This window comes from Danio rerio, chromosome 15, assembly GCF_049306965.1.
Source record: "Danio rerio strain Tuebingen ecotype United States chromosome 15, GRCz12tu, whole genome shotgun sequence".
Lineage (NCBI taxonomy): Eukaryota > Metazoa > Chordata > Actinopteri > Cypriniformes > Danionidae > Danio > Danio rerio.
This window is the reverse complement of record NC_133190.1, coordinates 187,501-202,500: the sequence shown is the minus strand read 5'-3', so window position 1 is coordinate 202,500 and position 15,000 is coordinate 187,501. Positions and strand designations below refer to the sequence as shown.

Genomic DNA, 15,000 nt, shown 5'->3' with positions numbered 1-15,000 from the left:
TGTAAAGTATAAATGTCTTTATATATGCAGAAGGTGTCAGTAGTTTTGAGATAATCACTGTTTCTCTGTAATATTAGACTGTACTGAAGGTCCAGTTTGACACTCATTAATTCTCCTCTGTCATCTTCATTTCACTCATTTATTATCTTTACCTTATCTCTGATATGTGCTCATGAGTGCAGATCAGAATAAGGGTTTGCGTTTCCATTTGTCATGAATATATTGACTATGCTAAAGAGCATTGAACATTATTTTACCCATGTTTTACCCTGTTATTTTCCCCGATGGTGTTTAAACCGTATAGGAGATTTAACTAGCAGACTGTACACATGCTGAGCTCCACACACTTCCTCCATGCTCAAACTGACTGTTCAAATAATCCCTACATTCACACTCCAATAAATTGACCCAATATATATATTCAGCCACAGATTTCTTTATTTATTGTTTGTTTGTTTATATGTATTAATGAAGTTCAGACTCAAAACAGAACTGGCTTTGCTTCTGTTCAATAAATATAATACACACACTATAACTGACATACTGTAGTACAATGTGTGTGTGTGTGTGTGTGCGTGTGTGTGTGTGTGTGATGGTCTGAAATGAAGCAAATAAATGAAGTGTTGACTGTAGTCCTCCTACACCCTCATGTCTGACAGCGGTTTGTCCCTGTAGTGCAGTGATCAGCCTCGTGTGTCTGCTGTTGGCATTAAATCAGGATGAATTTGAACAGTTTCTGCTGGATTCTGGATGTGTTCACACTAACCGCACGCTTCATATCTCGGTGGCCTCTTCAATGTTTCAGTCTCTGTTCTGTTGCAGCCGTTTGCTATAGTCATTGAAGCTCTTTGTTTTGCTCATTATTGTACTGACCTGTCTGCAGATTTATTAAACAGAAAACTGAGCTCTCACACACTCCTCAGTCATCAGAGCCTCTGCTCAGTGTTCAGCTGAAGCCCCTCTTCATCTAATCCGGCCGGGAGTCTTTCTGGGTGAGATGCTCAGTTTCTCCCTCCTGGATTTGGGGATCCTCTGCTGTTCCTCTGTCGGGTTGGATGGTAACGTTGGTGGACGGCCGTTTTAATTATTTGAATTATTATTTAATTCAGTTTTAATAAACTGAACTTCAACTCTGGAAGCTGGACACAGTTTACATTCACTATGGTCTTCTATGTTCAGCTGCTGCGGCACAGTCTGCATTGTGAAAGCGCTAGAGACATAAAGAGGAATTGAACTGAACCTTTAGGTCTCTCCAGAGATGCTTGATTGGGTTTAAGTCAGGGCTCTGGCTGGGCCATTCAAGAACATTCTTGGAGTTGTTGTGAAGCCACTTCTTCATTCTTTTAACTGTGTGCTGAGGGTCATCGTCTTGTTGGATAGTAAACCATCAGATCAGTCTGAGGTCCTGAGCACTCTGGAGAGGGTTTTGGTCCAGGATCTCTCTCTACTTGGCCACAGTCATCTTTCTCTCGACTGCAACCAGTCGTCCTGTCCCTGCAGCTGAACGAGCTGAGCTGCTGTGTGGACATCAGTGAGGGAAACACCCAACTTCAATGATGTCAGCAAACGGCTGCAATAGAACAAAGAGAAACATTAAAGGGGGTCTGGACACTGTCCACTACCACTGTGTGTACTCATATACAGGTGAAGTCAGAAGTATTAACCCCGCTGAATCATTCGCTGCCTGTTTATTTTTCCCCAGTTTCTGTTTAGCAGAGAGCAGATTTCTCCAGCACATCTCTAATCATAACAGTGTTCATAACTCATCTCTAATAGCTGATGTGTTTCCTCTTCTCCATGATGACAGCACATAATATTAGACTAGATATTCTTCAAGACACTAGTGTTCAGCTTACAGTGACATGTAAAGGCTTCACTAGGGTAATCAGGGTAAAGTTAGGGTAATTAGGCAAGTCATAAATAATAAATAGGAATAAATAAGAATAAATAATGTAATAATTCTGGCTTATTGTACTGTATTTTCGCAGTAAAACACTAGAACTGAAGCAGATTGTGTCGTCAGGTTAGAGAGACGCCTCCTCAAACACAGATATAAACTCTAGAGTCTCCGTCTGAACTCTCCATCATCTGCAGCAGGACACATCAGCTTCAGCTCAGCACAGCGGCCCTTGTAGTAGTTAATGCCAGTGACTCGCAACCCCCAACATCCTCTGACATGGTTATAAATATAGAATATGTGCACACACACACACCAACAGGCCTAAGAGTTTCCCCTTTTAATGCATGTGAGTGTGGGAAATGCACCAGGAAGATTCACCTGATGCCAGAAAGTCGCTCTGCTGCGTCTGACGCTGTCGCTGTGTCTTTAATATGATGTGATCTGCCCAAGAGTCACAACCCAAATGCAAAGGCTGAAGCAGAGCATGTGAAGGCTGCAACTACACACCACTGCTGTAATCTTCTGTAGTTTATGGATGAAATATGGTCATGCTGACGCTTTAATGAAATTAATTAGAGTTTTGAAAATCATCCAGCGATTCAGGATCAGTGTTCAGTTGATGGAGAACACACATGCAGCACATGATCAGCTGGTGCGTGCGTGTGTGCGTGTGTAGGAGTATTGATCTTTGTGTGAGTGTGTGCGTGCATGAATATGCATGTGTGTGTGTGTAGTACTATTGATCTGTGTGTGTGTGATTGATCTCCTGATGGCCTCACTATCAGCATCTCACAGTCATGCATGCGCAATATTGACCATCAGCTCACGCCACTGCTGTGTGTGTGTGTGTGTGTGTGTGTGTGTGTGTTACTCCTGCACTGATATCTGATTGTGTTTGTGTAATATTATTCTTATTGCTGATGTGTGACTGTTTGTGTGTTTGTGTTATTCTTCTGCTATATCTGACTGTGTGTGTGTGTGTGTGTGTGTGTGTGTGTGTGTGTGTGTGTTAATTTTCCGCTGATATCTGACTGTGTGTGTGTTTGTGTGTTGTTGTGCAGTTGAGGCGGATGCAGGAGATGCTGCAGAAGATCCAGGAGCAGATGCACTCACAGAGGGAGATGTACGAGCACATCTGAAGAACACACACACACACACACACACACACACACACACACACACAGACAGACGTATGAGCACATCTGAAGAACACACACACAAACAGAGAGAGAGAGAGAGGTGAAGAAGACACACACAGGCTGGTATTGGTGGTTTATGAGGACTCTCCACAGGTGTAATGTATTTTATACAGTAAAAACTGATTATAACATATGTGTCCTCATAAACCACTAAAACCGACAGATACACACACACATAGTCAGGGCCTGAGCTGAGCGATACAGATGCCGGAGAGCCGCTGTGAATGGTCTCAGAGAGCAGAGAAACGGCACTGTAATAGATCTGTAATGAGCACTTTCTGTATTGTGTGTTGTGTTTATTTGCAATATAATAAGTCATATCTAGAGGAATAAGTGTGTAGGATAAGAGTGAATGTGCTGCAGGTACAAGGGTTGAAGGCCGTTAAATTACGGAAATTTACCGTAAAATAACGGACATTAAATTACAGAGATTTACTGTAAAATAACGGACATTAAATTATAGAAATTAATCGTAAAAAAACGGGCAATAAATTACAAAAACTTACTGTAAAATAATGGAAAATAAACTACAGAGATTTACCGTAAAATAACAGACAATAAATTACAGAGATTTACTGTAAAATAACGGACATTAAACTACAGAAATTTACTGTAAAATAGCGGACATTGAATTACAGAAATTAACTGTAAAATAACGGACATTAAACTACAGAAATTTACCGTAAAATAGCGGACATTGAATTACAGAAATTTACCGTAAAATAACAGACATTAAACTACAGAAATTTACCGTAAAATAACGGACATTAAACTACAGAAATTTACTGTAAAATAACGGACATTAAACTACAGAAATTTACCGTAAAATAACGGACATTAAACTACAGAAATTAACTGTAAAATAACGGACATTAAACTACAGAAATTTACTGTAAAATAGCGGACATTGAATTATAGAAATTAACTGTAAAATAACGGACATTAAACTACAGAAATTTACTGTAAAATAACGGACATTAAACTACAGAAATTTACCGTAAAATAACAGACATTAAACTACAGAAATTTACCGTAAAATAACGGACATTAAACTACAGAAATTAACTGTAAAATAACGGACATTAAACTACAGAAATTTACTGTAAAATAACGGACATTAAACTACAGAGATTTACTGTAAAATAACGGACATTAAACTACAGAAATTTACTGTAAAATAACGGACATTAAACTACAGAGATTTACTGTAAAATAACGGACATTAAACTACAGAGATTTACCGTAAAATAACAGACATTAAACTACAGAAATTTACCGTAAAATAACAGACATTAAACTACAGAAATTTACCGTAAAATAACGGACATTAAACTACAGAAATTAACTGTAAAATAACGGACATTAAACTACAGAAATTTACTGTAAAATAACGGACATTAAACTACAGAAATTTACCGTAAAATAACAGACATTAAACTACAGAAATTTACCGTAAAATAACGGACATTAAACTACAGATATTAACTGTAAAATAACGGACATTAAACTACAGAAATTTACTGTAAAATAACGGACATTAAACTACAGAAATTTACTGTAAAATAACGGACATTAAACTACAGTCCCACACCAGTCCAGACCACCACAGAAGAAGCTGAGGAGATCCACAGTGGCTCAGAATAACAGATTCAGTGCTGTTAGTGACTCTAGATGAGAGGGAATGTACGGTGGCTGAGAGAGCTCAAACGGCCCTTTATTAATTAGACACAACAGATGTCCTTTTGGCTGCAACCCATTACTGGCAAACACCCATACACATTCATTGACACACACACTCATACACTAGCCGAGACTCAAACCAGAGACCTTCTTGCTGTGAGGCGATCGTGCTGCCCACTGCGCCACTATATGTGATTGTGATCACTCCGCTCCAGCAGTGAACATGTTTGGGATGTTTTAGATGTTTTTAGGAGCTGAAATCAAATCAGTTTCCTGCAAACCTCCCGCACGGGTTTAGGAGAGGCTGTCTACTTTACAGATATTGTCCAAAGCATGAACAATGCCATGCCGTCACACCGGTGTGATGTTCAGTACAGAGCAGTTCATCCAGCAGGTGTGTGTCCGTCTCCCTTTATTGACATGAACACACGCCAGCGACACACTGTCAGTGAAGAGACTCTATTCTAGATCACTCGGCCTCAATACATGCGCATTAACACCGGCTGATGGACATCCAGCACTGTCAGTTTCAGGCCGTGTGTGTGTGTGTGTGTGTGTGTGACCTCTCTCTCTCTCTCTCTCTCTTGTGCTCGAGTGTCTCTCCAGCTGATTGTCTTGTATACCGGCTCCATATCAGAGGACACACACACACACACACACACAGTGGATTATGTAATTCTGCTGTTGTCTGTTTGGATGGTGTGTGTCTTTGTGTTGTACGGTCTTCACATGGATTGCATCAGTTGTGTGTCTTTGCTTTTGTTCGTGTGTCTTTTGTCTGATAATGCTTTTTTTTTTTAAAACCATGAGATATTTCGTTCAGCTGTGTGTGTGTGTGTGTGTGTGTGTGTGTGCGCCTTTATAAGTGAGTAATCCAACTGTTGAGTTGATTGTTAATGAACTGAGTGTAATTATGGAAATTAAGTTAGAGCAACGTGTTTACTCACTTTAGGTCAACTAGAGGCTTTTTACAGTGTGTGTGTGTGTGTGTGTGTGTGTGTGTGTGTGTGTGTGTGTGTGTGTGTGTGTGTGTGTGTGTGTGTGTGTGTGTGTTTCTGAGCTTCTGAATGAGGTAACACACACACACACACAGCTGAGGAACTGCTATTACTGATGCTGAGCAGACTGATCCCCTGATTAACAGAGCTGTATACGCGTGTAGAGGATGAATAAAGATGTTTCCTATGACGCTGTGCTGTCCTTTCCCTCTGTCTAAATGCTGATTACATATGTTGAGCATTGACTCCGGACAGACCAATAATATCTACAGTTATCAGTGCTGTCAAACCATTAATCACATCCCAAATCACTGAATATAATCACTGCATATATATACCAGATATTATCTTCAGCTTTACTGTCATTACACATGTACAAGTACAAGACGACGAAATGCAGTGCAGGTCTGAGCAGCAGCAGCAAGTGCAGGATATACAGGTATCAGATATAGACAAGCTGTGCTGACGGATGTACTGTGAACATTATATACAGCTTGTGTTAGTTATGAACAGAACTTTACAATAGATGAGTACAGGGCATCTGGGAAAGTACTGGAGGCGCTTCACTTCTTCCACAGTTCACAGTGCTGCTCAGAGACTGCTCACCTTTACTCTGTTAAAGCTTGTGTTTGTGATTGTTTTAGAACTTTAGCTTCAGATTCCTGTTGGAGAAATGACGAGGAGTAATAAACGGCAGAGAACAGTGGATCCACTCGCTCTACAAACCCGCGTCTGACTATACAGCAGAGGAAGCGGACTCTAACAGCTACAGTTCAACACGAGTGAAGGAGAGCGGAGCCGGAAATATTCCAGTGTCTGCAGCCGCTCACACGTGAAGAATAAGCTCAATATGGAGGATCAGCGCTGTGTGTGTGTGTGTGTGTGTGTGTGTGTGTGTGTGTGTGTGTGTGTGTGTGTGTGTGTGTGTGTGTGTGTGTGTGTGTGTGTGTTAATGCCAAATACATGAAGACACTTCACCAGAGTGATAATGGGTGTTTTAAACCTCATCAGTAAAGATCATCACACACACACACACACTCACACACACACACATACACACACACAGTGATTAATTGAGCTGCTGTAATGCTGATGATCTGTGGTGGACGCCGCTGACCCTCTGGACCCACTTTATCAGTGTGTGGGAGTGTGTGTGTGTGTGTGTTTGTGCTGCACAGAGACCCCTGAACCTTCAACACAATCAATGACTGAGTCCCCATACACAACTGCCTGCTTACTTTACTTTACTTTAGTTTAGTTTAATTTACCTTCAGCTTTACTTCATCTCAGCAGAATCTCCTCTATAACAGCGCAGAACACACACACTCCTGCAGAACACACACACACACACACTCCTGCTCTTTTATACGGGCCTCTGCAGTGTTTGCCTTGTGAAATGAGGACGGGTGAAAGGTCGGGTGTTGTAAGCGCTGTGGTTTGGCAAGAAAGCGCTGCCATTTACCCCAATTCAGCTCCAGCGTTCACTATCAGAGAGGAAAACAGGGCAGTCAGCAGGGTTTGAGATGAGGGACACCACACACACACACACACACACACACACACACACACACACACACACACACACACACACACACTCTGCACAACATTAGGAGAAACTCCTCATTTTGACAGTATTTCTGTAAACAGGACAGTGTTGAGCTGATCTGTAAAATGCTGACTGACTGGAGAGTGTTCAGATATTGAGTCTGTGTTGACGTGTTTACGGTCATCAGCATCTTAAATCTCTGACGGTTTTTAATATTTAGATTTTTATTAAAACACGTTTATGTGTATTTATGTCTGTATTATATCATGTGGTCCACGATATGGAAACCGTGGGATCATCTCGTCGCTGGTCTTGGATTGAATCAGTGGTGCTGCGTGGTCTGAGGGCCTCAGGATGAGTATCCCAGGTGGAAATAGAGAATAAAGAGAATAATTAGCGTAGCTGCTGTTCATAGTGAATATAAACAGTGTACACTTCGCTAAACAGATAGGTCTTTAATCTAGTGTTGAACAGAGAGTGTGTCTGAGCCTCGGACATTATCAGGAAGGCTATTCCAGAGTGTAGGAGCCATAAATGAGAAGGCTCGACCTCCTTTAGTGGACTCTGCTATTCTAGGTGCTACCAGAAGCCCTGAGTTATGAGATCTTACAGAGCGAGTTGGATTGTAGTGAGACAGAAGGTTGGTCAGATAAACAGGAGCTCGATTATTTAAAGCTTTATAGGTGAGAAGCAATATTTTAAATTCAATACAAAACCTAACTCTCCAGTTCACTGTGCTCTCAACTATGACGACGTCCACTACTGAGAAACCCAGATATGTGAAAAGGGTCTATACCAGGGGTGTCCAAACTCAGTCCTGGAGGGCCGCTGTCCTGCATATTTTAGTTCCAACTCAAATTAAACACACCTGAACCAGACAATCAGGCTTTATTAGGTATACTAGAAACTACTGGAACTTCCACACAGGTGTGTTGAAGCTATGCAGGACACCGGCCCACCAGGACCGAGTTTGGACACCCCTGCTCTATAATATACATATTATTCTACAACACAGCGCAGTTTACTGTAGTAAAACTGAAGCATAATACAGTATTTATCAGTTCACTATGTGTGTTCATCAGTGTTGATTTGATGTGTGTGTGTGTGTGTGTGTGTGTGTGTGTGTGTCTATTGATCAGCAGCTGAATATTGAGTGTTTTAATCGCTGATGAGCGCAGTACTCCTGTTCCTCAGCCCGAAAACACAGATAAAGCTCAGCCTTCACACGTCTGCATCATACAACACACACATACACACGCACGCACACACACACACACACACACACGCACACACACGCACACACACACACACACACACACACACACACACACACACACACATACACACGCACGCACGCACACACACTCACACACACACACAAGGAAATGTGTGTTGCGTTTCAAAGATCAAGACAGGCAGTGAGATGTGGGGTTGTGCAGATCTCCTGTGTGTCCTATTCTAGAGTTACTGTCAGAATATGAACCCTGGATAATGAACACTACTGGCGGATCAGCTTGATCAGAACACTCACCAGTGATCCTCTATCATCATCATTATTCTTCAGCTCTATACACAGCAGATTTCACACATCAATATTAACCCGATCACATGTATTATGATCACTTATTATCTGGTTAGAAGATCAGCTCAGGATAAGAGTTTGATTTGAGTTTAGTGTAAATATTCCTGTTACTCTTACTGAACATTATTACTGTGTTCACTACAGAGATGTGGAGCATTACTGCAGAGATCTTACACATGTGTTTAATGCAGACAGCACAACGGGACAGCTTGCTTCATTTGTCTATTAATGAAGCTCACGTTACTACAGTGCCCTCTCCTAATACACCGCTGGACTGCTTCTGTTTAATGAGTCTGCTCTCATCAACTGTAGAAGTGTCATGTATGATATAATGAGCTCTGATACTACAGGAAACCAGTGTAGAGGAATTAAACCAGTCCACAATCAGTGATTGTTGACCACAGCGCTTCATACTGAGAACTATTACAACACACTCCTGACAGAGCAGAGCTGGACCCCACGGCCCCCGAGAACACACACACACACACACACACACACACACCAGTATCAGAGAGGACAGTCACACACACGTTCACATTGATTTTCCACTGAACAGGTTCCACTGTGTTTGCCTGATTATTTACTTAAACTCCTACTCCTGCAGATGACACACACACACACACACACACACACTGCTGTCCAAACGTGCAGAAGGCAAGCGTGCATGTTCATTCTTCCCATACATGTTTAATAGCATTGCAAAAATCACCAATAAATTAAAAAATGAGTTTGCCCACCGTGGACTGAGAGAGCTAATGCCATGATCACAGTGCCCACACCATTCAGATATCTCTACGACAGCTCTCAGACAGCTGAGAGGACTTCACTTGTTGTGCATTCGTATATTACATGTTGTACTAAATAAATATCTTTTAAAAATCTGTTAAAGGCACAGTTCACCCTCGAGATGTACTCATATTCACTGTTTACTCACTGTTTTAAAGCTTATGGGTTTCTTTCTATTGTTTAACACAGCATATCTGCTTGAGTGACGCTGAACACCGCTCACCGCTGACTTTCATAATAGGAAAAGCAAATACTGTAGAGGTCAACGGTTTCAGGATCTAACATTCTGCAAAACTTCATAAAGAAACTCACTGGGTAAATGATGACAGGATTTTAGTTTTTGCCCAAACTATTCCTTGAATGATAGCGAGGTCAAAGGTCATGGTGAGAAAAGCTGCATTTAAATACTATTATTTACATTCCTGCGTCCTCTTCCAAGAACAATATGATTCAATCATGAGCCAAAGGTCAGTACGAGAGGACAGATGGAGCCGTTTGCATCCACCAAAATCTACTGACAATAGAAGAATATTTATATATAAAGAAACTGTGGAAGAAAGAACCCATGCAGAACGACTCTAAATAAAGACAACACAGCAGATAGCACGACATGAAGATTGAGGAAATGCCACTAAGGCACAATTCTTGCTATTAACTTTGCATTTTGCCCCAATAAACTGCCTCTTTGCTGCTTATTAACAGTTATTAAGGTTACTTAATAACCTTAATAACCCTAACCCTAACCTTAGGGTTAGTACTAACATTACTTGTTTTCCACAGCCGCTATTGAAGCTAAACCTTCATAAACACACACACACATACGGTAATCACAGATGCGGATCAAGTCAACTGTTCTAAGGCAGGAATGGCTGTTGCTGAATAGTGTTAGGAAAGGGTTTGATCATACTTTAAATGTTGACTGCTGTATATGTGTGTGTGTCTTGTATTACTTATGTTGTGGGAAGCAAATGTCCCCAAATGTTGTCTATAGACCTTTTGGGGACCTTTTTAGGTGTCAATAACTAATGAAATAACTGCCCTTTGCACGGCAAAACTGTTGAGTGGAAATATGTCTTACGATAATAAGCACTGGACATTTCCCACCTGATGAAAGAATTCTGAATGATGTGAGATTTGTCCTGCATGAGTGAAGTTTTATAATCAGAGTTAGGTTAGTGTGTGTGTGTGTGTGTGCGTGTGTGTGTGTTTGCGCCCCCTCAGCGAGCAGTGATCTTTGCCCCCAGTGAGCAGGCTGGGTAGGGGTTGAGGGTCAGTCCTCCTCCTCTCGGTCTGCAGTATAAGAGGCTCCCGCCGGCCCCGAGTCTTCAGTCTCTTCCCAGACCAGCCACATCCACAGGTAGGCAGTCCAGCGCCGGCACACACACACAGGGGTACACACTCGGGGACATATTTAAAGTCTTTACTGACTTCAGGTTAAGTCACTTTTACAGCTAAAAGGAGCGCAAAGTGATTTGCAGACCCGAGAGTCGAAGCGTGCTTCAGCAGATCTGATCAGTTATTTTGGCCTGACGGCACAGCAGTCTTGGCCTGGAGGTTTCCAGATAATCCGGGATTTCAGATTATGCAGCGGTGGACAGCTAATCTGGTTGTGAAGCCTTTGTAACTCTGTCTAATCCGGGATGAGGCCGGTCTAATAGGCTGACATCTGCTCTGGGTGAAGCCAGGCCTGTGCTGTGCTGTCGGGCTGATATCTGTGAATCACTGACCCAATACACAGAACTATTCTCTGGGCTTGGGTTGTGTGTCTCAAACATGTCTCCTCAGTCTATATCTGATATTCTCTTTGCTGTTGTGTGTGTGTTTTACACAGATCCATGATGAGGTTCGTAGCCCTCGCCCTCACCGTATTCCTGGCAGGTATAAAACACTTTACTTCTCTCACTTTCCTCATTTCCAGATTCATGAGCAACATCTGCTTGAGATGTGCCAGAGCTGTCACTGCTGTGGTACATTTTCAAAAGGTACACATTTGCAGCGAAAGGGTCTACGTTGATATATTAGTATACTTTAAGTTTTCATTTAGTTTCATGAGACCTGTTTATCCCAATGCATGTCTTTTGAAAAGGTCCCACACCAGTGACAGCTCTCGTACCTGTCTGTCTGAGACTGAAGAATATGTATTCTATTGATGAACTAACGATGCTTGTTGTGGCAGGTTGCCAGGCCCGGTTCCTGCAGGACGAGCCCCCATCGCAGCTGGAGCATGTGAAGTCTGCACTGCAGGTTTATGCAGATCATCTGAAGCAGGCCGCACACAAGTCCCTCACTCACCTCGACGACACCGAGTTCAAAGACTACAAGTAAGAAAGAGCAGAGCCGGGAGCAGACTGTGATATTTACCCCACAACATCAACATCTACACTGTGCCAGATCTGTCTCTGCAGTGGCCCAACAGCTTCTCAATACAGCAGAACCCTTAAAGGGGCAACTCTGTACATCACTGACCCTTACGTTTGCACATTTACAGCCATAATGTTTAATAGAAATAAACGCCCTATTAAAGAGTAAGACATCTCCCCTATTTAAGCCAGAATGGTTCAGTTTTCCCCTTTTTGAGAGTGCATGTGAAGAGATTTAAAGTGCTGTCAGATCATTTTCTTGTCAGATTTTACTCCCCTTCAGAATATGGGTAGCACATTTTGATGACAAAAATGAAACATGCGTAAATAATGTTGATATGGAGTCCATCCTAACCCACCGCTATCCCTAACCTCAACAGCCTTCAAACACAGAGTTGTTAGCATGAAATCAGGGCTTTGAGAAATAATGATTCCACTGACAGCCGCACTCCTCCTTCTGTGCAGAGTCTTCCTGGGCCAGTCCATCGACAACCTCCATTCCCACTTCCAGAACTTCTTCCAGGTCATCACGCCTCTGGGCTCTCAGGTGATGGATGCCACCAACCCCATCCGCGAGAAGCTGAACAAGGACATAGAGGACCTGCGCAAGGACATCGAGCCCAAGCGCGAGGAGCTCAGAGCCGTGCTGGAGAAACACTTCAATGAGTACAGGGACGAGCTGAAGCCCTTCATGGACGACTACCTGGTCAAGCAGCGTCAGCACATGGAGGAGGTCAGGGCCAAGCTGGAGCCTGTGGTCCTCAGCCTGAAGGAGAAGATCGGACCCAACTGGGAGGAGACCAAGTCCAAGCTGATGCCCATCCTGGAGGCCATCCGAGGCAAGGTGGCGGAGAACGTGCAGGAGCTGAGGACCATGCTGGAGCCCTACGTCCAGGAGTACAAGGACCAGATGGAGAAGGGAGCCTTGGAGTTCAGAGAGAAGGTGAAGTCTGGAGAACTGAGGAAAGAGCTGACCGAGCTGGGAGAGCAGGTGAAGCCACACTTCGAGGGCATCTTCAAGGCCCTCCAGAAGTTCGCCAGCAAGGAGTAAAGCGACCGTTTTTTACACCATCCCATCCTCCCTCATCCACGGCTTCTCTCAGAGCATAGCTGATCTTTTCTCTCTCTCTCTCTCTCACACACACACACACACACACACACACACACACACACTGATACAGGCCCGTAGTACACTCATATGCACTTTGTACACATGACCACACACACACAGACACACACATGCAGGACTTGCGTTCTCTCTAATAGGCAAACTCAGCTAAGAACACTGAATCCTGTTCATTCAAAAACGCCTAGCAAAATCCCTTTGTTAAGCTGCTTTGTGTTAAAAACTGATGTTCAATGTTCAATCAAATGAAATAATAAAACTAAAAAACTTTCATACTACTCTTGTTCCGTGTCTGCATGTGTCTCATTAGTGAGGTGTGTTTGTTGTACATGTATGGGGATTGTATTTAAGCGATATATATATATATAGGAAATATGAATATTATTGTTTTTAATGGACAAATGCACAACAGCCCTCGTGACCCTCCACAGACTCCACACTTTTCTATATTCCAGATTTGATTAATGAGTTGATTTGGAAAACGTGTCACCGGTAATCAATGGACCCTGCTCTAGTGATCTGTTACTTATTGCTAATGATGTAAGATGGATGCGCTGTCCTCAGGCCACAGACCATAATGTCAACACCTCACCATAGTTTAGCCTCAACACATTAATGAAAAACTGCAGTCGTACAATTCAGCCGACCAGTTCAAACTTAATAGTGCAGCTCCACAAACATCCCCTGCATCAAGTGTGGAGGAGCAGCTAGCAACAAGCAGCTCAGAGAGAAGCTCAGCGGCGTTATACGTAGCCTAGCACATGATGCTTTTATTACCATTTATTACTGATATTTGCAAATAAGATGTTCAAGAAATGTCATTTCTTTTTAGTCCATAGACTTCTCTAGCAAAGAATGTGGTGCAATACCTTCAATCCCTTTACCAACATGGAGCTATTTCATATTTCAGCTTCTCCAGCACTGCCTGCATCAAGATTTAGCGCAATGACATCAATCGATTTAAGAATAAAGTGTGGTGTGATGTGGTGACGCAGTAGGTAGTGCTGTCACCTCACAGCAAGAAGATTGCAGGTTCGAGCCTCGGCTGGGTCAGTGTGTGTTTCTGTGTGGAGTTTTCATGTTCTCCCCGTGTTGGCGTGGGTTTCCTCCAGGTGCTCCGGTTTCCCCCACAGTCCAAACACATGCAGTACAGGTGAATTTAGTAAGCTAAGAGATTATCAGTAGTGTATATGTGTGAATGAGTGTGTATGGGTGTTTTCCAGTGATGGGTTGCAGCTGGAAGGGCATCTGCTGCGTAAAACATATGCTGGATGAGTTGGCGGTTCATTCCGCTGTGGCGACCCCTGATTAATAAAGGGACTAAGCCGAAAAGTGAATGAATGAATGAATGAATGTGATGTGATGGTAAAAATGGTCATCATGCATAAATGCACATGGAGGGTTATTAGGAGATGCATCTTCAGGTCTGTCAGGGCCTTAAGGCTGGGATGCGAGTGCACATGGAGAGCTTTTGAGCCTCTGAGAAGGGGAAAGGTCACAGCGGTGACCCCTCAGCATCAGGACAATGGTGCTGAAAGTCCAGTCTTCTGCTGGAGCTAAAACACCGAGGCATCGATCAGCCGGAGGATTCTCCTGTCCACAGCCGGATGATGTATCTGTAATTACAGAGTTCGTCTGAGGCATCGTGGGTCATGGTTTGTGAAGGAGTGATATGGATGAGGTGCTGAAATACTGCATATTAGAGCTCTCTGATAGGATATAAAGGCAGGATGGAGCCACTGAGGACTGTGAACGGACACACTCAGACCTGAAGTGTGCACCACTGCGCGCTGGACCAGAGGGCATGATGAATGGTAATGTAG

General features: G+C 42.9%; 3 protein-coding genes across 9 annotated transcripts in view; all 3 read left to right on the top strand.

Annotated features, from left to right (window-relative positions):
* The window catches only part of septin4b (septin 4b), a 48,488-nt gene extending 42,521 nt beyond the window's left edge, over positions 1-5,967 (top strand). For 6 of the 7 annotated variants that reach the window (XM_073922615.1, XM_073922613.1, XM_073922605.1 and 3 more), the window contains one exon: positions 2,962-5,967. In XM_073922615.1, the coding sequence (XP_073778716.1) occupies positions 2,962-2,965 (4 nt within the window). In that variant the 3' untranslated portion in view covers positions 2,966-5,967. The remainder of the gene's footprint in view (positions 1-2,961) is intronic. The other variant, XR_012390300.1, reaches the window with a different exon arrangement.
* Positions 5,968-11,018: 5,051 nt separating this feature from the next.
* Positions 11,019-13,455, top strand: apoa1b (apolipoprotein A-Ib). The gene is given in 4 exon segments (NM_001100144.2): positions 11,019-11,048; positions 11,523-11,569; positions 11,868-12,012; positions 12,517-13,455. Coding segments are annotated over 3 exon segments (774 nt in total). The 5' UTR covers positions 11,019-11,048; positions 11,523-11,526; the 3' UTR covers positions 13,103-13,455.
* Positions 13,456-14,925: 1,470 nt separating this feature from the next.
* Positions 14,926-15,000, top strand: part of LOC100330653 (T-box transcription factor TBX10) — an 8,140-nt gene continuing 8,065 nt past the window's right edge. The window contains exon 1 of the mRNA XM_073924311.1: positions 14,926-14,991. Coding sequence (XP_073780412.1) covers positions 14,982-14,991 — 10 coding nt within the window. The 5' untranslated portion in view covers positions 14,926-14,981. The remainder of the gene's footprint in view (positions 14,992-15,000) is intronic.